Source organism: Rhinopithecus bieti, unplaced genomic scaffold, assembly GCF_001698545.2.
Source record: "Rhinopithecus bieti isolate Rb0 unplaced genomic scaffold, ASM169854v2 scaffold_46101, whole genome shotgun sequence".
Classification (NCBI taxonomy): domain Eukaryota; kingdom Metazoa; phylum Chordata; class Mammalia; order Primates; family Cercopithecidae; genus Rhinopithecus; species Rhinopithecus bieti.
Window position 1 is genome coordinate 2681048 of NW_016819049.1, and position 16840 is coordinate 2697887.

A 16840-nucleotide genomic window follows, 5' to 3' on the forward strand; every position below is an offset into this window, starting at 1 on the left:
AAAAAAAAAAAAAAAAAAAAGAAAGAAAGAAAGAAAGAAAGAAGGAAAGAAAGGAAAGAAAGAAAGAAAGAAAGAAAGAAAGAAAGAAAGAAAGAAGGAAAGAAAGAAAGAAAGAAAGAAAGAAAGAAAGAAAGAAAGAAAGGAAGGAAGGAAGGAAGGAAGGAAGGAAGAAAGAAAACAAACAATAAAAAAAGTGGCCATACCTGGACATAAAAAAATTTCTAGCTAGGTGGGGTGACTCATGCCTGGAATCTTAGCTACTTGGGAGGCTGAGGCAGGATTCCAGGAGGCCAGGTGTTCAAGACCAGACTGGGCAGCATACTGAGACCACCATCTTTAAAAATAAAAATTAAAAAGCCAGTGCCTATAGTCCTAGCTACTCAAGAGGTTGAAGAGGGAGGATCACTTGCAAGAACCCAGGAGTTCGAGGCTGCAGTGAGCCATGGTCACGCCACCACACTCCAGCCTGGGCAACAGAGGGAGACCCTGACACTAAACAAACAAAACCTCTAGTAGGTCATACAATTTACATTTGTGTTTCCTCGGGCTGCTGGAACAAATTATCACAAACTCAGTGGTTTAAAACAACAGAAATTTATTCTCACAGTTCCCTGGAGGCCAGAAGTCCAAAATGAGTATTACTGCACCAAAATCAAATTGTTGGTGGGATGCTTCATCCTCCAGAATTTCTAGGAGAGAATCTGTTCCTTGATCATTCCTTTTTTTTTTTTTTTTGGCTACTGATATTCCTTGGTTTGTGGCTGCATCACTCCAATCTCTTGCCTTCAGGATCACATTGCCTTCTCCTCTTCTGTCTGCACTCTCCCTGCCTCTGGTTAAAGACACTTGTGATTGCATTTAGGACCTACCTAGATAATTCAAGAAAATGTCCCCCTCTCAAGATCTCCAATTTAATTACATCTGCAAAGACCTCATTTCCATCTAAGGTAATATAGGGTTCATGGATTAGGACCTGATGTCTTGGGGGCCATTATTCAGCCTACAGCAACATATATTTATATACTTGTGCCTGGATGAGTTCTCAGTACACTAAATGTCTTAACTTCCTCTCAAACAATATATGACATTATTTCCATTTTCAGATGGCAGAGCTGAGGCAGAGAAAGGTTATAATAATTTGCCCAAGCTTTATCATACTCGCATGTTCTTTGACCACATGCAATTATTTAGAACCAACAACAAAAGCTATTTTTAAATTTTCTATTCTGAAATGATTCCAGATTTACAGTAAATCTGCAAAACAGTACAAAGTATTCATATACCTCCACTTAGATTTTCCAAAGGTTAACATCTTACCCCATTTACTCCACCATTTTCTCTCTATAATTTTTCCAAAACGTTTTGTGATTCAGTTGCATATACAATATTGTTAACCCTAAATGCTCCAGTGTCTATTTCCTAAAAATCAAGGACTTTTTCAAGTAACCATGATGTTATTATCAAAATCAGGAAGTCACACTGATATAATGCTATTAATAATTTACAGACCTTACTCAAATTTTGCCTATTGTCTCAAAAATGTCCGAAAGAACAAAAGTTTAGAAAATGCTTTCTTGACCAGGATCCAGTCCAGAAACATGTGCTGCAGGTACTTGTCAGGTCCCTTTAGTCTCCTGAAATTATCGACAATATAGGCTGGTAATTTGGTAGGATATTCCTCATTTTAGCTTTTTCAGATATTTCTCTCTACTATGTTCATGTTATGCATTTTTGGCAGGAATATCACATAATTAATGTTGTGTCTTCAGCACATTTTATCAGGATTCACAAAATATAAAATTGTCTTATTGACAGTAATATTAACAATACAAAATTTTTTTGAAAAGAAATACATTTATAAGACTCTTAAGTCTGTGCATTTAAAAATACTTTAAAATAATTAACAGGTCAAATAAATCATAATGTAAAGATATAAATGGAAAATCAATAAAAATGTGAATATACATGTTTGTATACACGCATACACTCAATCATGGGGTGAAGCAAAGGATATAATTCAAATAAACTCAGATACTTACTAAAAATCGAAAAAACCTTGAACATGAATGAGTTAATTGTCCAATTTATGGAACAAGAAAAACAACAGAACAAACCACCAGAAAGCAGAACATAAAAGAAAGAATGAACAATGCTAAGGTTGGTTCTTTAAAAAAATAAAATAGACAAACTTCTGGTAAAATGGCCAAGGAAAAGAAAGTGAGAAGATACAAATGGTATCAGAAAAGGAAGTATGCATATCCAGGAGAGGTTTAGAAATAAGAAAATTCCTTAAGCTACTTTATGCTAATAAATTGTAAAATGGGTAAATGCTTAGTTTTTCTTTTCAAAATTTACTCAAGTAAAAAATAGAATTCCTGAATAGTCTAATTACAGTGGTTAAAGTCTTCCCACCCATAAATACTAGGCCAGACAGCTTTACAAACTTTTAACAAACAGATCATTCCAATCTTTTACAAATTCTTATGGAGAACAGGAAAATAGGCAACACTTTCCAATTCATTTAATGAAGTTATAATCTTGACACCATAAACTGACCAAAAAAGTGTAAGAAAGGCAGGCTGCAGCCCAATTTCATATAGATGCAAGAATCCCAGGTAAAATACTTGAAACAAACTGATTTCAGTAGTGTATAAAGATAATGAAATATAACCAAGAATGGAGAAGTGATTCTTGTCTACTCTAGTCTTTCTGTGTTCAAATCTTTTTTTTTTTTTTTTTTTTAGATGGTGTCTCACTCTGTCGCCTAGGCTGAAGTACAGTGGCACAATCTCGGCTCACTGCAACCTCTGCTTCCTGGGTTCAAGGGATTCTCCTGCCTCAGCCTCCTGAGTAGCTGGGACTACAGGTGCGCACCACTGTGCCCAGCTAAGTTTTGTATTTTTTAAAGGCAGGGTTTCACCATGTTGGCCAGGCTGGTCTTAAACTCCTGACCTCATGATCGGCCGGCCTCAGCCTCCCAAAGTGCTGGGATTACAGGCGTGAGCCACTGCGCCTGGACCGTCTGTGTTCAAATCTTACCTAGTATGCATTAGAACATAAAATCAAGTCAACATAAAATTAAGTTTAAAATTTTTACTTCACTATTTTGAAGGTTTGGAGTATACTGTTTTCTCTTTTAACATAATTTTCTTTTCGTGTGCCTAGAAAATACATTTTACGTCATCATCTTCACCCTTGAATGTCAAATACAAGTGGGTGCTTGCCAAGTTGAAGCAATCAAAGCCACAGCTCAGAAGTTTTGAAATTGTTAAGGGATTTTCCAGCCAGAATTATAACTCTTTTCTTTATTTTAAGAGGGTCTTACTGTGTCAATCAGACTGGAGTACAGTAGTCCAACCATAGTCACTGTAGCTTCTAATCCCTGGGCTCAGGCAATCCTCCTGCCTCAGCCTTCCAAGTAGCTGGGACTACAGGTGCATGCCACCACACCTGGCTAATTTTTTATGTTGTAATTTTTTTTTGTAGAGACAAGAGCTTGCTATATTGCCCGGGCTGGGCTTGAACTCCTGGGCTCAAGCAATCCTCCTGCCTTGGCCACCCAAAGCATTGAGTTTACAGGTGTAAGCCATTGTGCTTAGCCTACAAGTGTTTTCTAACTGGGATAAAAGAAAAAGTATTTTATATACTTGCAAACGAATCCCTCCTCTATCTACCACCACTACCAACTACTACACCAAAACCAACGCACCAACCAACCAACCAACCAACCAACGTGTGAAAGCAGATACAATACTGCCCACATCATTGTGGTGTCACCATTTCTACAATAAAATGAGAGGAAAAAAGGGCAAACAATGTGTTTTTCATAAAGCTATGTTTATTCAATTTAAATGACAATCTTTATTCTGAGATTACATTCTGCCTAATTTTAGGGGCTAAAATATATTTTCTTTTACATAATGATGCTGATAGCAGATGGTTATTTGTTTCTGTTTGTTTGTTTTTGTTTTATGTCTTTAGCTGGCAAAATTAAAAGCCAGAAACTAAGGCCCCATTTTTTCTTTTTTTAATACAAATCTACAGGTGCTTAAAACTCAGAGCTTAGGAACCACAGCCTAGGTAAAGGCCAATCTTCTTGCTGCATATTTCACAGTATTGAATTCTTTCTTGGTGAGTTCCCCATACAAGTTATGAAGCAGGATAAAAGTCAGCCTTATATTAAGTCATTGTAAATATGGCCTTAATTTCAATCACCAAATAAATGTATTTTTGTTGGTTACAGCATGTTTTATTAAAACTAATTATATTAGCACCTACCTACAGAGTATCAATTTAAAAATTATAATGCCATTTTTATGAAGTCATTACTTTTATAGGACTAGCCTGTGTCACATGTGTGATCAATATTGGTTCAATGCAGAAACAAGACTGGGTGTCCAAGCCACTTTTCTGGGTCAGGGTTTCAGTGGTACATAGATGGGTGCCAGTCTCAATGTGCACTTTGGCCCATTTATCTTTATAAATCATACCATATAGCTTTGATATTTACATACATTTAAACTGAGAAGAAATATGCGTTATAAGAAAGCGTAGTTTGGTGGGTTTCATGTGTCCGAAATAACTCCATATCTCACAATTACTTTCACGTCATTAGCTACCCTTGATAAAGAACAATTCCGTATAAATGTACAAACTGGAAGATAATTTTATAAAACCTTAAAGAGATCTTTGTAAATTGCAGTGTGTCTGCTTATAAACAAATCACATCAATCTCCATTTCTTCAAAGTGTCAAACACAAAAGAGTAGCTGGACATTGGTTTTTATAATCAGCTTCAGAGAAAATACAGGAATAATGATCAATGGCATTTTGAAGCAGATAAAACTGCCGAGTTTTATGTTTGAGTCTGTGATTTGCTATAATAGTATTCCTTCCTATTAGCTGTTCTCAACAATATTAGTTCTATATTCATTTGATATGAGCATTTATATTAAACTTCAAAATTACCTCTGGTAGTATCCAGAATGTATGTCAGAAACCCCTAAAAGCAACTTGTTTTCCTCTTAGTTAAGATAATATTTAGTCATGTTAATAACTATTGAAATGACAACTTCAGATTTTCAAAATCAGTAGGGTGTCTTGCAGTGAACGTGCATATGCTGGAGCATCTGGCCAAGTTACAACGCAGTTATCAATGCTTAGTTCTTCTTGGCTTTCTTCAGATAGTGAGCCCGTGTAGCCTTGTTCATACTCATGACTATTTTCAAATAAATCCAAGAAGGCAGGTTTGAGATTATCCATCCCTAGGGAAACAGAATGCAAGAGATATGTAATTATAGCCTACAATTTGGGCTAAACTGAAGCATATGATTTAACATTTTATTATAGTGTTGTTTTTATTTAGAGGTAGATTGTAAAGTTCTTGGGTATACAACCATTATAATCATAACAGGACATAGATGTCTTGTTACTATGGCTGGACAATGTATATATGCTAATCTATTACATACTATCCTGTAACTCAATGGGAAAGAAACCCCAAGCCAGAAAGTACTGATTTGTGACTCAAACAATCTACCTACCATAAGAACATGGATCAGGTATCCATTGGTTCGGGATTGCAGGCCGACTGTTTTAATTGCAGACTTCACAAACGTCTCTGGAGTGGGTTTATCCAAAGTTGGCTTTCGGATTTTAGCCAGTTTTGTAGCTACGAAGTACGGCAGGACACTCTAGAAAGGTAACACCCACCCCAGAAAACATGCTATTGATTAGTCAGGCCACAAACTCAGAATGTACAGTGGTGCTTGACTGCTCTTAGTGGCAGAAACATCTGTATCTTTACAGAGAGAGAAGAAAAGAGAAGTGGCTATCTAAAGCCAACTTGATAGAACATATGATACCATAAAACAAATTGTAACAAACCAATCTCTCAGTAAAACAGAGTTTGAGACCAGAGAAAGTATTAAAAATAAGCAGAAATCTACCTTTTTGAACCTTTAGAAAGGAAAGCATTAAATAATCTAGATAGCACAGATTCAGGATAGGATATTTTTTCCACTTAGTAAACTGAACATTGAGACAGAACCACCAAGTAGGAGATGTTTGATACTTTATTCTCCTAACGGGATAATACCAACTTTCTCTATAATTCATGGCTAATTAAGTTTGTTCTATCAGCTTTGATCCTTCTAAAACAGACATCTTATTTTCTCAGCCTTGCGTTACTACTTTTCTTCCCTAGTTTCTCACCATTCTACTTCTGAGTTTTACGAAGAATTTTATTGATATAAAAGACAGAACCACCTCCCTTTTTCTTCTTTTTTAGAGGGAACACAGTCTAACAATATGGAAACCGTTTGAGTAACTAAAAGACACCTGACTGGATGGGTGTGGGGTGACAAATCTGGACATGACCTTTAGAGGAACTTCAATAATGTTAGGTTCTTTATTGCTTATGCTTTCTGCATTTTGGATGTGATTCAACACAGAGTGTAAGGAAACCCTGTTATAACAAGTCCTGAGTCATGATACAAGAGGTCCTTCCATAGTTTGAAATAACCTGGGCATGGTAGTTCAACAAAGGGTGAATGTATTGTTTATCTCACATGTGTGAAGTATCATTGCAATGATACTTCTTTTTTTCTTTTCTTTTCTTTTCTTTCTTTCTTTTTTTTGGGGGGGGGGCAGGGTTTTGCTTATTGCTTAGGCTGGAGTGTGGTGACACGATCATAGCTCACTGCAGCCTTGACCTCTTGGGCTCAAGTGATCCTCCGGTCTCAGCCTTCTGAGTAGCTGGGACCACGGGCGTGCACCTCCATGCCCAGCTAATTTTAAATTTGTTTGTAGAGAAAAAGTTTCAACATGTTGCCCAGGCTGGTCTCAAACTTCTGGGCTCATGTGATCCTCCCACCTCAGCCTCCCCAAGTGTTGGGATGACAGGTGTGAGCTACCACACCTGGCCCAATGACACTTCTATTAAAGAAAAGGAATGGTTCTAACACATGGTGGTCAAAATCTTAAAAGTTCAATCAAATTGAGATCTGTTTCATTCTATGGATTTCCTTCATGCTGAGACCTAGAAGGAGTGGTCTCATGTCTCTGGGTTTTTGTGTATGTGTGTGCTTTGCATTTTTCCTACTCCAAAGTGTAAGTCAAGGAATGCAACCCACTCTCCTTGACAGGTTAGATGAAACCTCAGCCTCCCCATTAGAACCAACAACCCCAGATGGAGTGCTGTCACTCTCCAACTTTCTGTTTCCCTGTCCCTGCAGGCATGAACTCATACTAAGTAAACTAATTTCACTGAAGTACTTCAATATTTGAGCCAACTTTGATTAGGTAACTTTTGATTTCTGAGAATTTGTTGATTGGGATTATCACTATACATTTATCCCTCACTTAGCAAAAAAAAATTTTTTTTGTCAAATCTTTTAAGAACCATTTTGCCACAAGGATATAGTCTATGAGAGCACACACTATGGTGAGATCTCAGACTCAGACCGAGTAGGAAATGCAGAGTTCAATGAGGATCTCACAATGGGTCAGTAAAGAAAAGGTTATTCCCCAGAGCAAAGCTGAGTAATAAGGAAAAAAAGAGCATATGCAAATACTCTGGTCTCACATAATGAAGGAACATAAGCAAACCATTTCTCATTTCTATGTGTTAGGTTTAAAGGTCACAAAATAGTGAAGATTTTTTTAAAAATCCCAAATATAGATCGCAAGCCTGCTAAAGGTATTGTAAGATTTTAAGCTTCTAGAGGTAGAGATGGTCTAATCATTACACTTCTCAATTGCATTATAATTCTTTGTTCCTTTCTTCCATCCTTTCTGCCATCTTCTTCCCTCCCTTCATAGGTACATGGTATAAATTGGACTACTTTGATCTTGTAGGAGAACTAAGTTGCACTGCCTGACGGAACCACTTGGTGGTGCCACAAGTTAACTCTTCATGCAGCTAAACCACAGAGAGAGTCTAGAGAACCCCCAGATCAAGGGGTGGGGACGAGAGAAGCATACTCAGGAATTCCAAGCTGGGTTATGTTTTTCCAGCTAAGAAATTGTAAATTCTTTTCTAGAAAGGATACTTATTTCCACAATGGTTTAAAATCAAGGCAGTTAACAGTTATGGCCTAGTGGAGGGTTCAAAGATGAAACAGCATTTGAGCTAAGTCTTAAATGAAGTGCAAGAATTTGCCTGATTGTAAACAAATAAGGGAACAGCAGGAGCCAAGACACAGAGCCACAGAAGAGCATGATGTTTTTCAGGGAACTGCATAGCTCAGGATGGTTCAAATGCTGGAAATGTGTGAAGAGTAGCAGGAGGGAGGCAAAACGGTACAGAAAACTGAATCCATTCACCAAGCTGTATCCATTTCTAGAACACAAACTCCATGAAGACTTGGTCATATTCACCACTATATTTTTAATGCTTTAGAACAGTACTTGATACAGAGCAGGGACACAATTAATATCTATTGAATGAGTTGGCAAAAGACACTTCATTATGGACAGCACTGAAGAAGAGCACTGGGGTCTCTTTCCACTACTGCTATGATCCAGAAAATTAATTACACCAAGAAGTTGATAATATGAACATTCGAGCCAAAATTTTAGAAATTCTGAAGCATATATAAGACCACCCATCTAAACAGGCATACTTATTGCTACTTGCCAATGATTTAAAAATAAATATTCCAAGTTATGTGAAAGTAAAGAAATATCTTAGATATCAAAAAGCCATCTAGGTACACCCTTAAAATGTTAAATAAAGCCCAAAAAGTGGCTGGGCGTGGCGTCTCACGCCTGTAATCGCAGCACTTTGGGAGACCGAGGCGGACGGATCATGAGGTCAGGAGACCAACCTGACTAACACGGTGAAACCCCGTCTCTACTAAAAATACAAAAAATTAGCCGAGCGTGGTGGTGGGCGCCTGTAGTCCCAGCCACTCAGGAGGCTGAGGCAGGAGAATGGCGTGAACCTGGGAGGCGGAGCTGGCAGTGAGCGGAGATCATGCCACTGCACTCTAGCTTGGGCGACAGAGCGAGACTCCGTCTCAAAAAAAAGAAAAAAAGAAAAAGAAAGAAAGAAAAAACCCCAACAAGTGATAATTAATTGATTTATCCTGCTTACTCAGGAAAACATTATGGGAAACAGGTCAAGAAGATACTCATACTTTTATAGGAAACTGTGGGCAGAACAAATTTTTCAAGTTGCTCAAGCTCAACAAGTTCCCATTACAAATACTGCCAGCTCAGAAACAACCTGACCTTGAGAGCTGCAGATGTGGGCAAGTACCCTGGTCTTCAGATTTAGAATTCCCAAATGGCAAATAATTAATTAGGCCATAAAGCAAAGCTGTTGGTGCTTCCTTGCTTAGCCTATTTAAAAAAATAAAAATAAAAAAAATAAAATCACTGGAGACAACTTGGACAACTTGTTTTTTTTTTTTTTGTTTTGTTTTTTGTTTTTTTGTTTTTTTTTTTTTTTTTGGATGGGGTCCCCTCTTTCCCCCCGGCTGGGGTGCAATGGGGCCATCTCGGTTCACTGAAACCTCCACCTCCCTGGTTCAAGCAATTCCCCTGCCTCAGTCTCCTAAGTAGCTGGGATTACAGGGGCCTGCCACCACACCCAGTTAATTTTGTATCTTTAGTAGAGACGGGATTTCTCCATGTTGGTCAGGCTGGTCTTGAACTCCTGGCTTCAGGTGATCCGCCTGCCTCGGCCTCCCAAAGTGCTGGGATTACAGGCGTGAACCACCACACCCAGGCCCGACAACTTGGTATCTTTTTCTCACTTTGAGACGGAGTCTCGCTCTGTCACCCAGGCTGGAGTGCAATGGCGCCATCTCGGTTCACTGAAACCTCCACCTCCCTGGTTCAAGCAATTCCCCTGCCTCAGTCTCCCAAGTAGCTGGGATTACAGGGGCCTGCCACCACACCCAGTTAATTTTGTATCTTTAGTAGAGACGGGGTTTCTCCATGTTGGTCAGGCTGGTCTTGAACTCCTGGCTTCAGGTGATCCGCCTGCCTCGGCCTCCCAAAGTGCTGGGATTACAGGCGTGAACCACCACACCCAGGCCCGACAACTTGGTATCTTTTTCTCACCCACTGGAGAAGCTTGCTTAGATAACTGGACTTCATAGTACACTTCAGGGGTGCTTGATTCAGAAGAGGAATGCTTATGGCCTTGGAGTAGTGGAAAGAAAGATGCCTGAAACTGCATGGCAGATATTCAAAAATCAGGGATTGAACCTTGGAACTTAACATGGTAGGGCATCTTTCAGGTGCCATCATCTGTGTACTAAACATGCTTTTCAATGGAAAAATGACCAGAATATCACAAGACAATGACTTGGGAAAATGTAGACCCAGAAGACACCAGGGTCTAATGTATTTGCACAGTATGAGATTTCAGACATGGTGTCACATCTGCCTTTACTGAGCATTAAATTCAACCGTGTAGCCAGCACACACTCTTAAGGCAGAAGCTGGGGCTCCTAAGAAGAATATTAGGAAAACTTCTTTTCCTGAAATCTGTGTATTCATCTACTATTTCAGGATCTGGTATACAAAAACCTAAATAATTATACACCTATATTCTAGTTTTGGAGTATGTATTGCTTTACTTGCAGAGCATGAAATTAGCCTTTCCACATAAAGGCCCTTGATTATCTACTTGGCAGAAACCCTTAGACTTTCTAGAAATTCTAGGAAAAAGGAATCGTTCTGATGGTGCAGAGATCCCTGGTTACACAGCAATGAAAAAAGGCCCTGTAATAACAATACATATAAATCTTAGCATCAAAATCCAAAATGAAGGAGTTCAAAATATGGTGCTCTACACAAAGATCCTTGATAAATGTTGGCTGATAATCTTGTAAATAACCTACCTCCAAAGATACGGAATTTGTATGTTAACATTCAAGGAACAAAAAGAAAAACAGTGTAATCTCACAAAAGGCATTCTCTTAACACTAAACTATTTCCTGAGCACCTACTAGAACAATGTTTTAGGCAATGGGAACTTAATGAATACAATTCATTGTGAATAAAAACAGAGTCCCTCATCTTACAGAGCTTACATTTCAGTAGGGGGATATAGACCACAAACAAATAATAATAATAATAATAATAATAATAAGATGTACAGTATTGGCAGGCGATGATAAAAAAGGAAGATGAAAAAAATACCTAGGTAAAAGAGCTAATAGAGGCTGAGCCTGCACATGGGTTCTCAAGAAAGGCCCCTTTGATGTAGTGACTTATAACCAAAGATCTGAACAAAGAGACAGAGTTGACCAAAAGGATATCTGGGTGAAGAGCCTTTGAGACTGAAGGAACAAGTGCAAGGCCCTGAAGTGAAGGTGTCCTCAAGGTATTTCCAGAACCGCAAGGAGGCCACGGAAGTAGGAAGGCAGGGAGGGGACATGATAACGTGGAAGTTTGAAATCAGAACATTGAGGGTCATAAGAACTCACGGTTTTATTGTGAAAGAGATGAGAAGCCATGGGAGAATTTTTAGCATAGCAGTGAAGTAACTGGATTTTTTTTTTCTTTTTTCTGAGACAGTCTCACTCCATCACCCAGGCTGGAGTGCAGTGGTGCGATCTCGGCTCACTGCAACCTCCACCTCCTGGGCTCAAGCCATCGTCCCACCTCAGCCTCCCAAGTAGCAAGGACCACAGGCACACACCACCATGCCTGGCTAATGTTTGTATTTTTTGTAGAGACAGGGTTTCACCATGTTGCCCAGACTGGTCTTGAATTCAGTGAGCCCAAGCAATCCATACGTCTCAGCCTCCCAAAGTGTTGGGATGACAGGTGTGAGCCACTGTGCCCAGATGGATTTTATTTTAAAGAGATCACTCTGGCTGCTATAAGTAGACTGTAGGGGCTGTTAAACCACAATGGGTGTAGGAAGACCAGATAGTAAGATACTGCAAAATGTCCAGGACAAGCTATGATGGTGGCTCAGATAGAGTGGTAGCAGTGGAGGTCATGAGAAGTAGTCAAATTGTGGGTATGCTGCAAGGATTTCCTAAAGGATTAAGTTTGGGATGTGAAAACAGAGGTGGTAGGGTAACAGGAAAAAAAAAATCAGCATTGGTTAAAATCAGACCAACTTGGATTCAAATTCCAGCTTGACCACTTACTAGTTGTGTGATCTTGAGCAAAACACTCAATGACTGAGCCTTAGTTTCTTCCTCTGTAATTAGAGGCTATAGAATCTTCCTTATTATACTATCATGAGAATTAAATAAAATATTATCAGTTAGAGAGTGTGGGATTTGAACTCTAGTTATGTATTAGCAATTATTTTCTAAGTTTTCCAATATCTATATTTTTAGAATGAATTTGGAAAGAAGAACTTGGCTGACTTTTTATATCGAATAAGACATATAAGAATGCCACTTTCCATGGAGAATATCTGACTGTTGAGGTAACCAACTGAATATTAGTTCTCCTGGACACACATGTAATGGTTTGGAGGGACCCCTTAAGCTTATAGGTCTTGTGGTACAACACTGTTGTAAACGGCCAAGAAAAAAGGACATTATCACTGAAAAAAATCAAGATTCAGCTGATTGGAAGGGATCTGAGTTCAATGATCCCAACAGGACTAATTTTACTATTCTTAAGTCATTCTTCAAAACTGGTGTAGTTGGCCATACATGAACATTTCCAGTGAGAATCTTTGTATTGCTTTATAACTCTCCCTATGTAGACTCCATATGCACAAAAGATACACTCTATTAACTCCTTTCATAGTCATTGGCAATTAACAGGAAGAAAGGATGGAGACTTACATTTGTAATCCCGGTAGCCATTTCTCAATATTTAGCTTTCTAGTTATTTGAAGCCCAATAGAACTATAAGAATACTCTAAGCAATAAAATACTGTAACAAAAATACAAAGGAGGAATATCTTCTTTCATTAAAAAATTCTTAAATTTTGTTTTCGCTCATCTCAATTTGTCCTATTTGTTTTCTGAATTTCATGGATTAACGCAAATCTAGTCTATTCTGATTAAAACTACATTTTACCTGAATTAACTAAACCACCAACTCTCATCACCAAGACAAAGGCACTGGAAGGTAGTAACAAGGGAATGGAGCCCAGAGGATTTCTTTTTTGTCTCTCTCCTTTTTTTTTGATGAGACAGGGTCTTGCTCTGCCACCTATCACCTGGGCTGGAGTGCAGTGACACCATCACAGCTCACCTTCAACCTCCTGGGCTCAAGTGATCCTCCAGTCTCAGCTTTCTGAATGGCTGGGACCACAGGCATGCACCACCATGCCCGGCTAATTTTTTTCTACTTTTTGTAGAGACAGTGTCTCACTATGGTACCCAGGCTGGTCTTAAACTCCTGGGTTCAAGCGACCCTTCTGCCTTGGCCTCCCAAAATGCTGGGATTACAGGTGTGAGCCACAGTTTATAGCCCCTAGTGGATTTCTTCAGGACAATAAGTTCAAATGCAAATGGAGTATTCTTTTGTAATCTCCTTTTAAGAATGAAAAAGTCCACTTCATTTTCAGGGCAGCTGAAAGTTCTCTGGGTTTAGATGGTCTCTATCTGCATCCCCACCTTTCTTCTGGTAAAGAAAACCTCAAGGGATGGTGTCCCTTGGCAGATGACCTCCTTGTTAAGAGCATTTCCAGAGACCCGGCCTCCCAGGTCAAAGGAAGGAAACTGCATGGCGCAGAGCAACACCTCTTTGCAGATGGAGTTACTCACACCAAGATCGGTACATTCTCTACACTTCCCCATGTTTTTGAACATATCACTCTTTTTTAGTTTCTTTTCGAGAACATATCACTCTATACAATTGTCTTATTCGTGGATTTGTTTAATGTCTGTCTCCCTCCTGATAAATGTAAATTCAACCACAGCAGAGGCTCTGTCTTTTGCCAGATTATTCGGTGCTTTCTAAATATTTCCTGACTGAAGACATGTGGAACATGATATATACCTCTAGTTTTGGACTTACTGTGGGTATGTGTTTAAATATCTGTTTTTTCTCTGTGTGTGCCTTCAGGACAGGGACTGGGTCTTATTTACCTTTGTTTCCTAGATGTCTAGCCAACGACCTGGTAAAAGCAGGCACGAGCTGTTTGATAAACTAAACTGACCTTAAGCAAGTTTCAAGACTCCTCTTTATTTTCATTTTTTTGAGACAAACTCTTGTTCTGTTGCCCAGGCTAGAGTGCAGGGGTGCGATCTCGGCTCACAGCAACCTCTGCCTCCCAGGTTAAAGCAATTTTTGCACCTCAGCCCCCTAGAGTAGCTGGGTTTATAGGCACGCACCACCACACCTGGCTAATTTTTTTTTTTTTTTAGGAGAGATGGGTTTCGTCATGTTGGCCAGGCTGGCCTTGAACTCCTGACTTCAAGTGATCCACCTGCCTCGGCCTCCCAAAGTGCTGGGATTACACATGTGAGCCATCGCGCCCAGCACAGGACTCCTGTTGATCTTGTTTCCTATTTGTAAAATGGGACTAGGTTAATATCTGTGTAAAATGAGAAAACAAAGGAGGTAAAAACATGGGCATATTGCAGATACCCAATAAATATAAGTCTCTTTCCTCTCTTCTTCACCCTTATATATCATTTCCCAGCTTGGCGTGTTTTTATCTCATATCATTTATCCTACTTGCCAGAAGGGGAGATTAAGGTGTAAAGTAATGAAGCAACTTTCTGTAGGTCAGATGATCACTGGGCGTTGAAGGCAGAACTCAAACCTTGGTCCACCGACTCCAAGCTCAGTGTCCTTTCTTCTCTGCCTCTAGGCACACTGATGACCAATGCAGTTTTCATAAAACCACAGCCTGGACTGAGGACACTGTGACCATGCTTTAGCTGTGACTTTTCATCTTGAAATGATGAAATATCCAGGCAGGGCTTCAGGGATTCTTTAGCATCAAAAATCTCTTTATGAGGCAGGTTTGTGAAGAAACATCACTGATGCTATATCTAGGGGAAATTTTGATAAGGGCCAAAATATCTGCACGGTTTTAGGTCTCCCCACAGATTGCTTCTTAGTGCAAGGGAACTAATGGTAATTATATGGCAGAGGAGTTGGGTAGCACCTGGAGTGGGGGGTCAGAAACATCGCCACCAATGAAGAGCAGATGGATCTTGTGTGTCTCCCCACGTGAGACCCTGAGGACACAACATCACATACATATGTGATATTTTGGCCGGGAAAGCATAACCCGAATCTCACTTTTGGGTTTCTCTAAGGAAGCATCAAAGAAACCCCAAATGAGGAATGTATAATTAAAAAGGAGGAATACTGTACTCTTAAAAAAGTCACTGTCATAAAACAAAGGTTTTAGATATATCCCAGGTTAAAGGAAACAAAAGAGACAGGACAACTAAATATAACACCTGATCGTAGATTGCATTTACTGGAGGAAGAGGACAGGATGAAGAATATTATAAGACCAGAAATTGGGCACAAATAATACATTAGATAAAATTATTGTATCACTGTTAAATCTGAGTTGATAGGGGTATTGTGGTTATATACGAGGATATCCTTATTCTGGTTGGGTGTGGTAGCTCACACCTGTAATCTCAGCACTTTGGGAAGCCAAGGCAGGAGAATCACTTGAGCTCAGGAGTTTGAGACCAGCCTGGGTGACAAAGCGAGACCCTGTGTCAACGAAAAATGCTAGGCTTGGTGGCATGTGCCTGGGGTCCTAGCCACTCGGGAGGCTGAGGTGGGAGGATCAGTTAAGCCTGGGAGGTCAAGGCTCTAGTGAGCCGTGATAGCTCCACTACACTCCAGCCTGGGTGACAGAGTGAGAACCTGTCTTCAAACAACAAACAAACAAACAACTCCTTATTTTTCAGAAGTACACACTCAAGAGTTTAGAATTGGAGGACCATAATGTTTGCACTTACTCTCCAACGATAAAACAAATGTGGTAAAATGTTAACAGTAAGTAAATCTAAGCAAAGGGTATCAGAGTTTTGTCTGTACTATTTTTATTCTTGTAACTTTTCTGTAGATTTGAAATTATTTCCAAATAATTTTTTTAAACCAGAAGGCTTATGAAAATTTTGCAGAATAAGAGTTCAAGAGGTATAGTTTTAGGATTTAGTCTTAGTCTTAGCTACTTCCTGCTTGCTCAGTATTAACTGGTAGTCAGTACAGGGTAGACAGAAGCAGCCCAGGGCTAGGGCCCACTACCTAGCCAGTCAAATTGCTTATAATAATTTTATCTTTTGAAAGACACAAGTGTCTTTTTTTTTACTGGACTTTAATTATAAGGTAATGAGAACAAACAGTCCTCATCAACAGACTACACTTATGATATAAGCTTTCCTTGAGAATGTGCTTCTCATCCTCTGTTCAAAATCAAATAGTCTCTCAGGCCCATCATTCACCTCCAGGGCATTTACATCACTTGTTGTTGTTATTGTGTTTTTGCATTTCCAGGAAATGATTATATAATGGCAAATCTGAATTCTTGAAGGCAATTTTAAATGATCTTATAAAATTATGGGAAAGAAGTTAAGAAGTTGAAGGAAAGATGGGGAGAGAAATGCAAAAGAAAACTATTAAGAAGTAATATGAAACAAGCTAGAATTTGAACAATATACCCTCTTTCTTCCCCAAAAGAGCAATCCGATGTACATTCACATGGAGGTAGACCTAAAAAGATAGCGTTCTTTGCAAGGATTAGAAAAAAAAACGGAAACATAGCCACATAGCATTAGTCTAGAAGTCATTCTGATAAACAGGCTGAAATTACATACACAACCAGAGTTTTCTGTGATGCCATGGAAAAGGCAGGTCTCCCGTTTACCACAAACAACAAGTGCCACCAGCAAGACTGTCTCCTCTCACATTCTCACAACTTGTTT

The 16840-nt window shown here is 39.2% G+C and overlaps 1 protein-coding gene across 1 annotated transcript in view; it reads right to left on the reverse strand.

Annotated features, from left to right (window-relative positions):
* Nucleotides 1-3818: 3818 nt before the first annotated feature.
* Nucleotides 3819-16840, reverse strand: part of HSD17B12 (hydroxysteroid 17-beta dehydrogenase 12) — a 176692-nt gene continuing 163670 nt past the window's right edge. Inside the window, exons 10-11 of the mRNA XM_017858123.1 lie at nt 5543-5692; nt 3819-5263 (exon numbers count right to left, since the gene is read on the reverse strand). Of these exons, the coding sequence (XP_017713612.1) occupies nt 5159-5263; nt 5543-5692 (255 nt within the window). The 3' untranslated portion in view covers nt 3819-5158. The remainder of the gene's footprint in view (nt 5264-5542; nt 5693-16840) is intronic.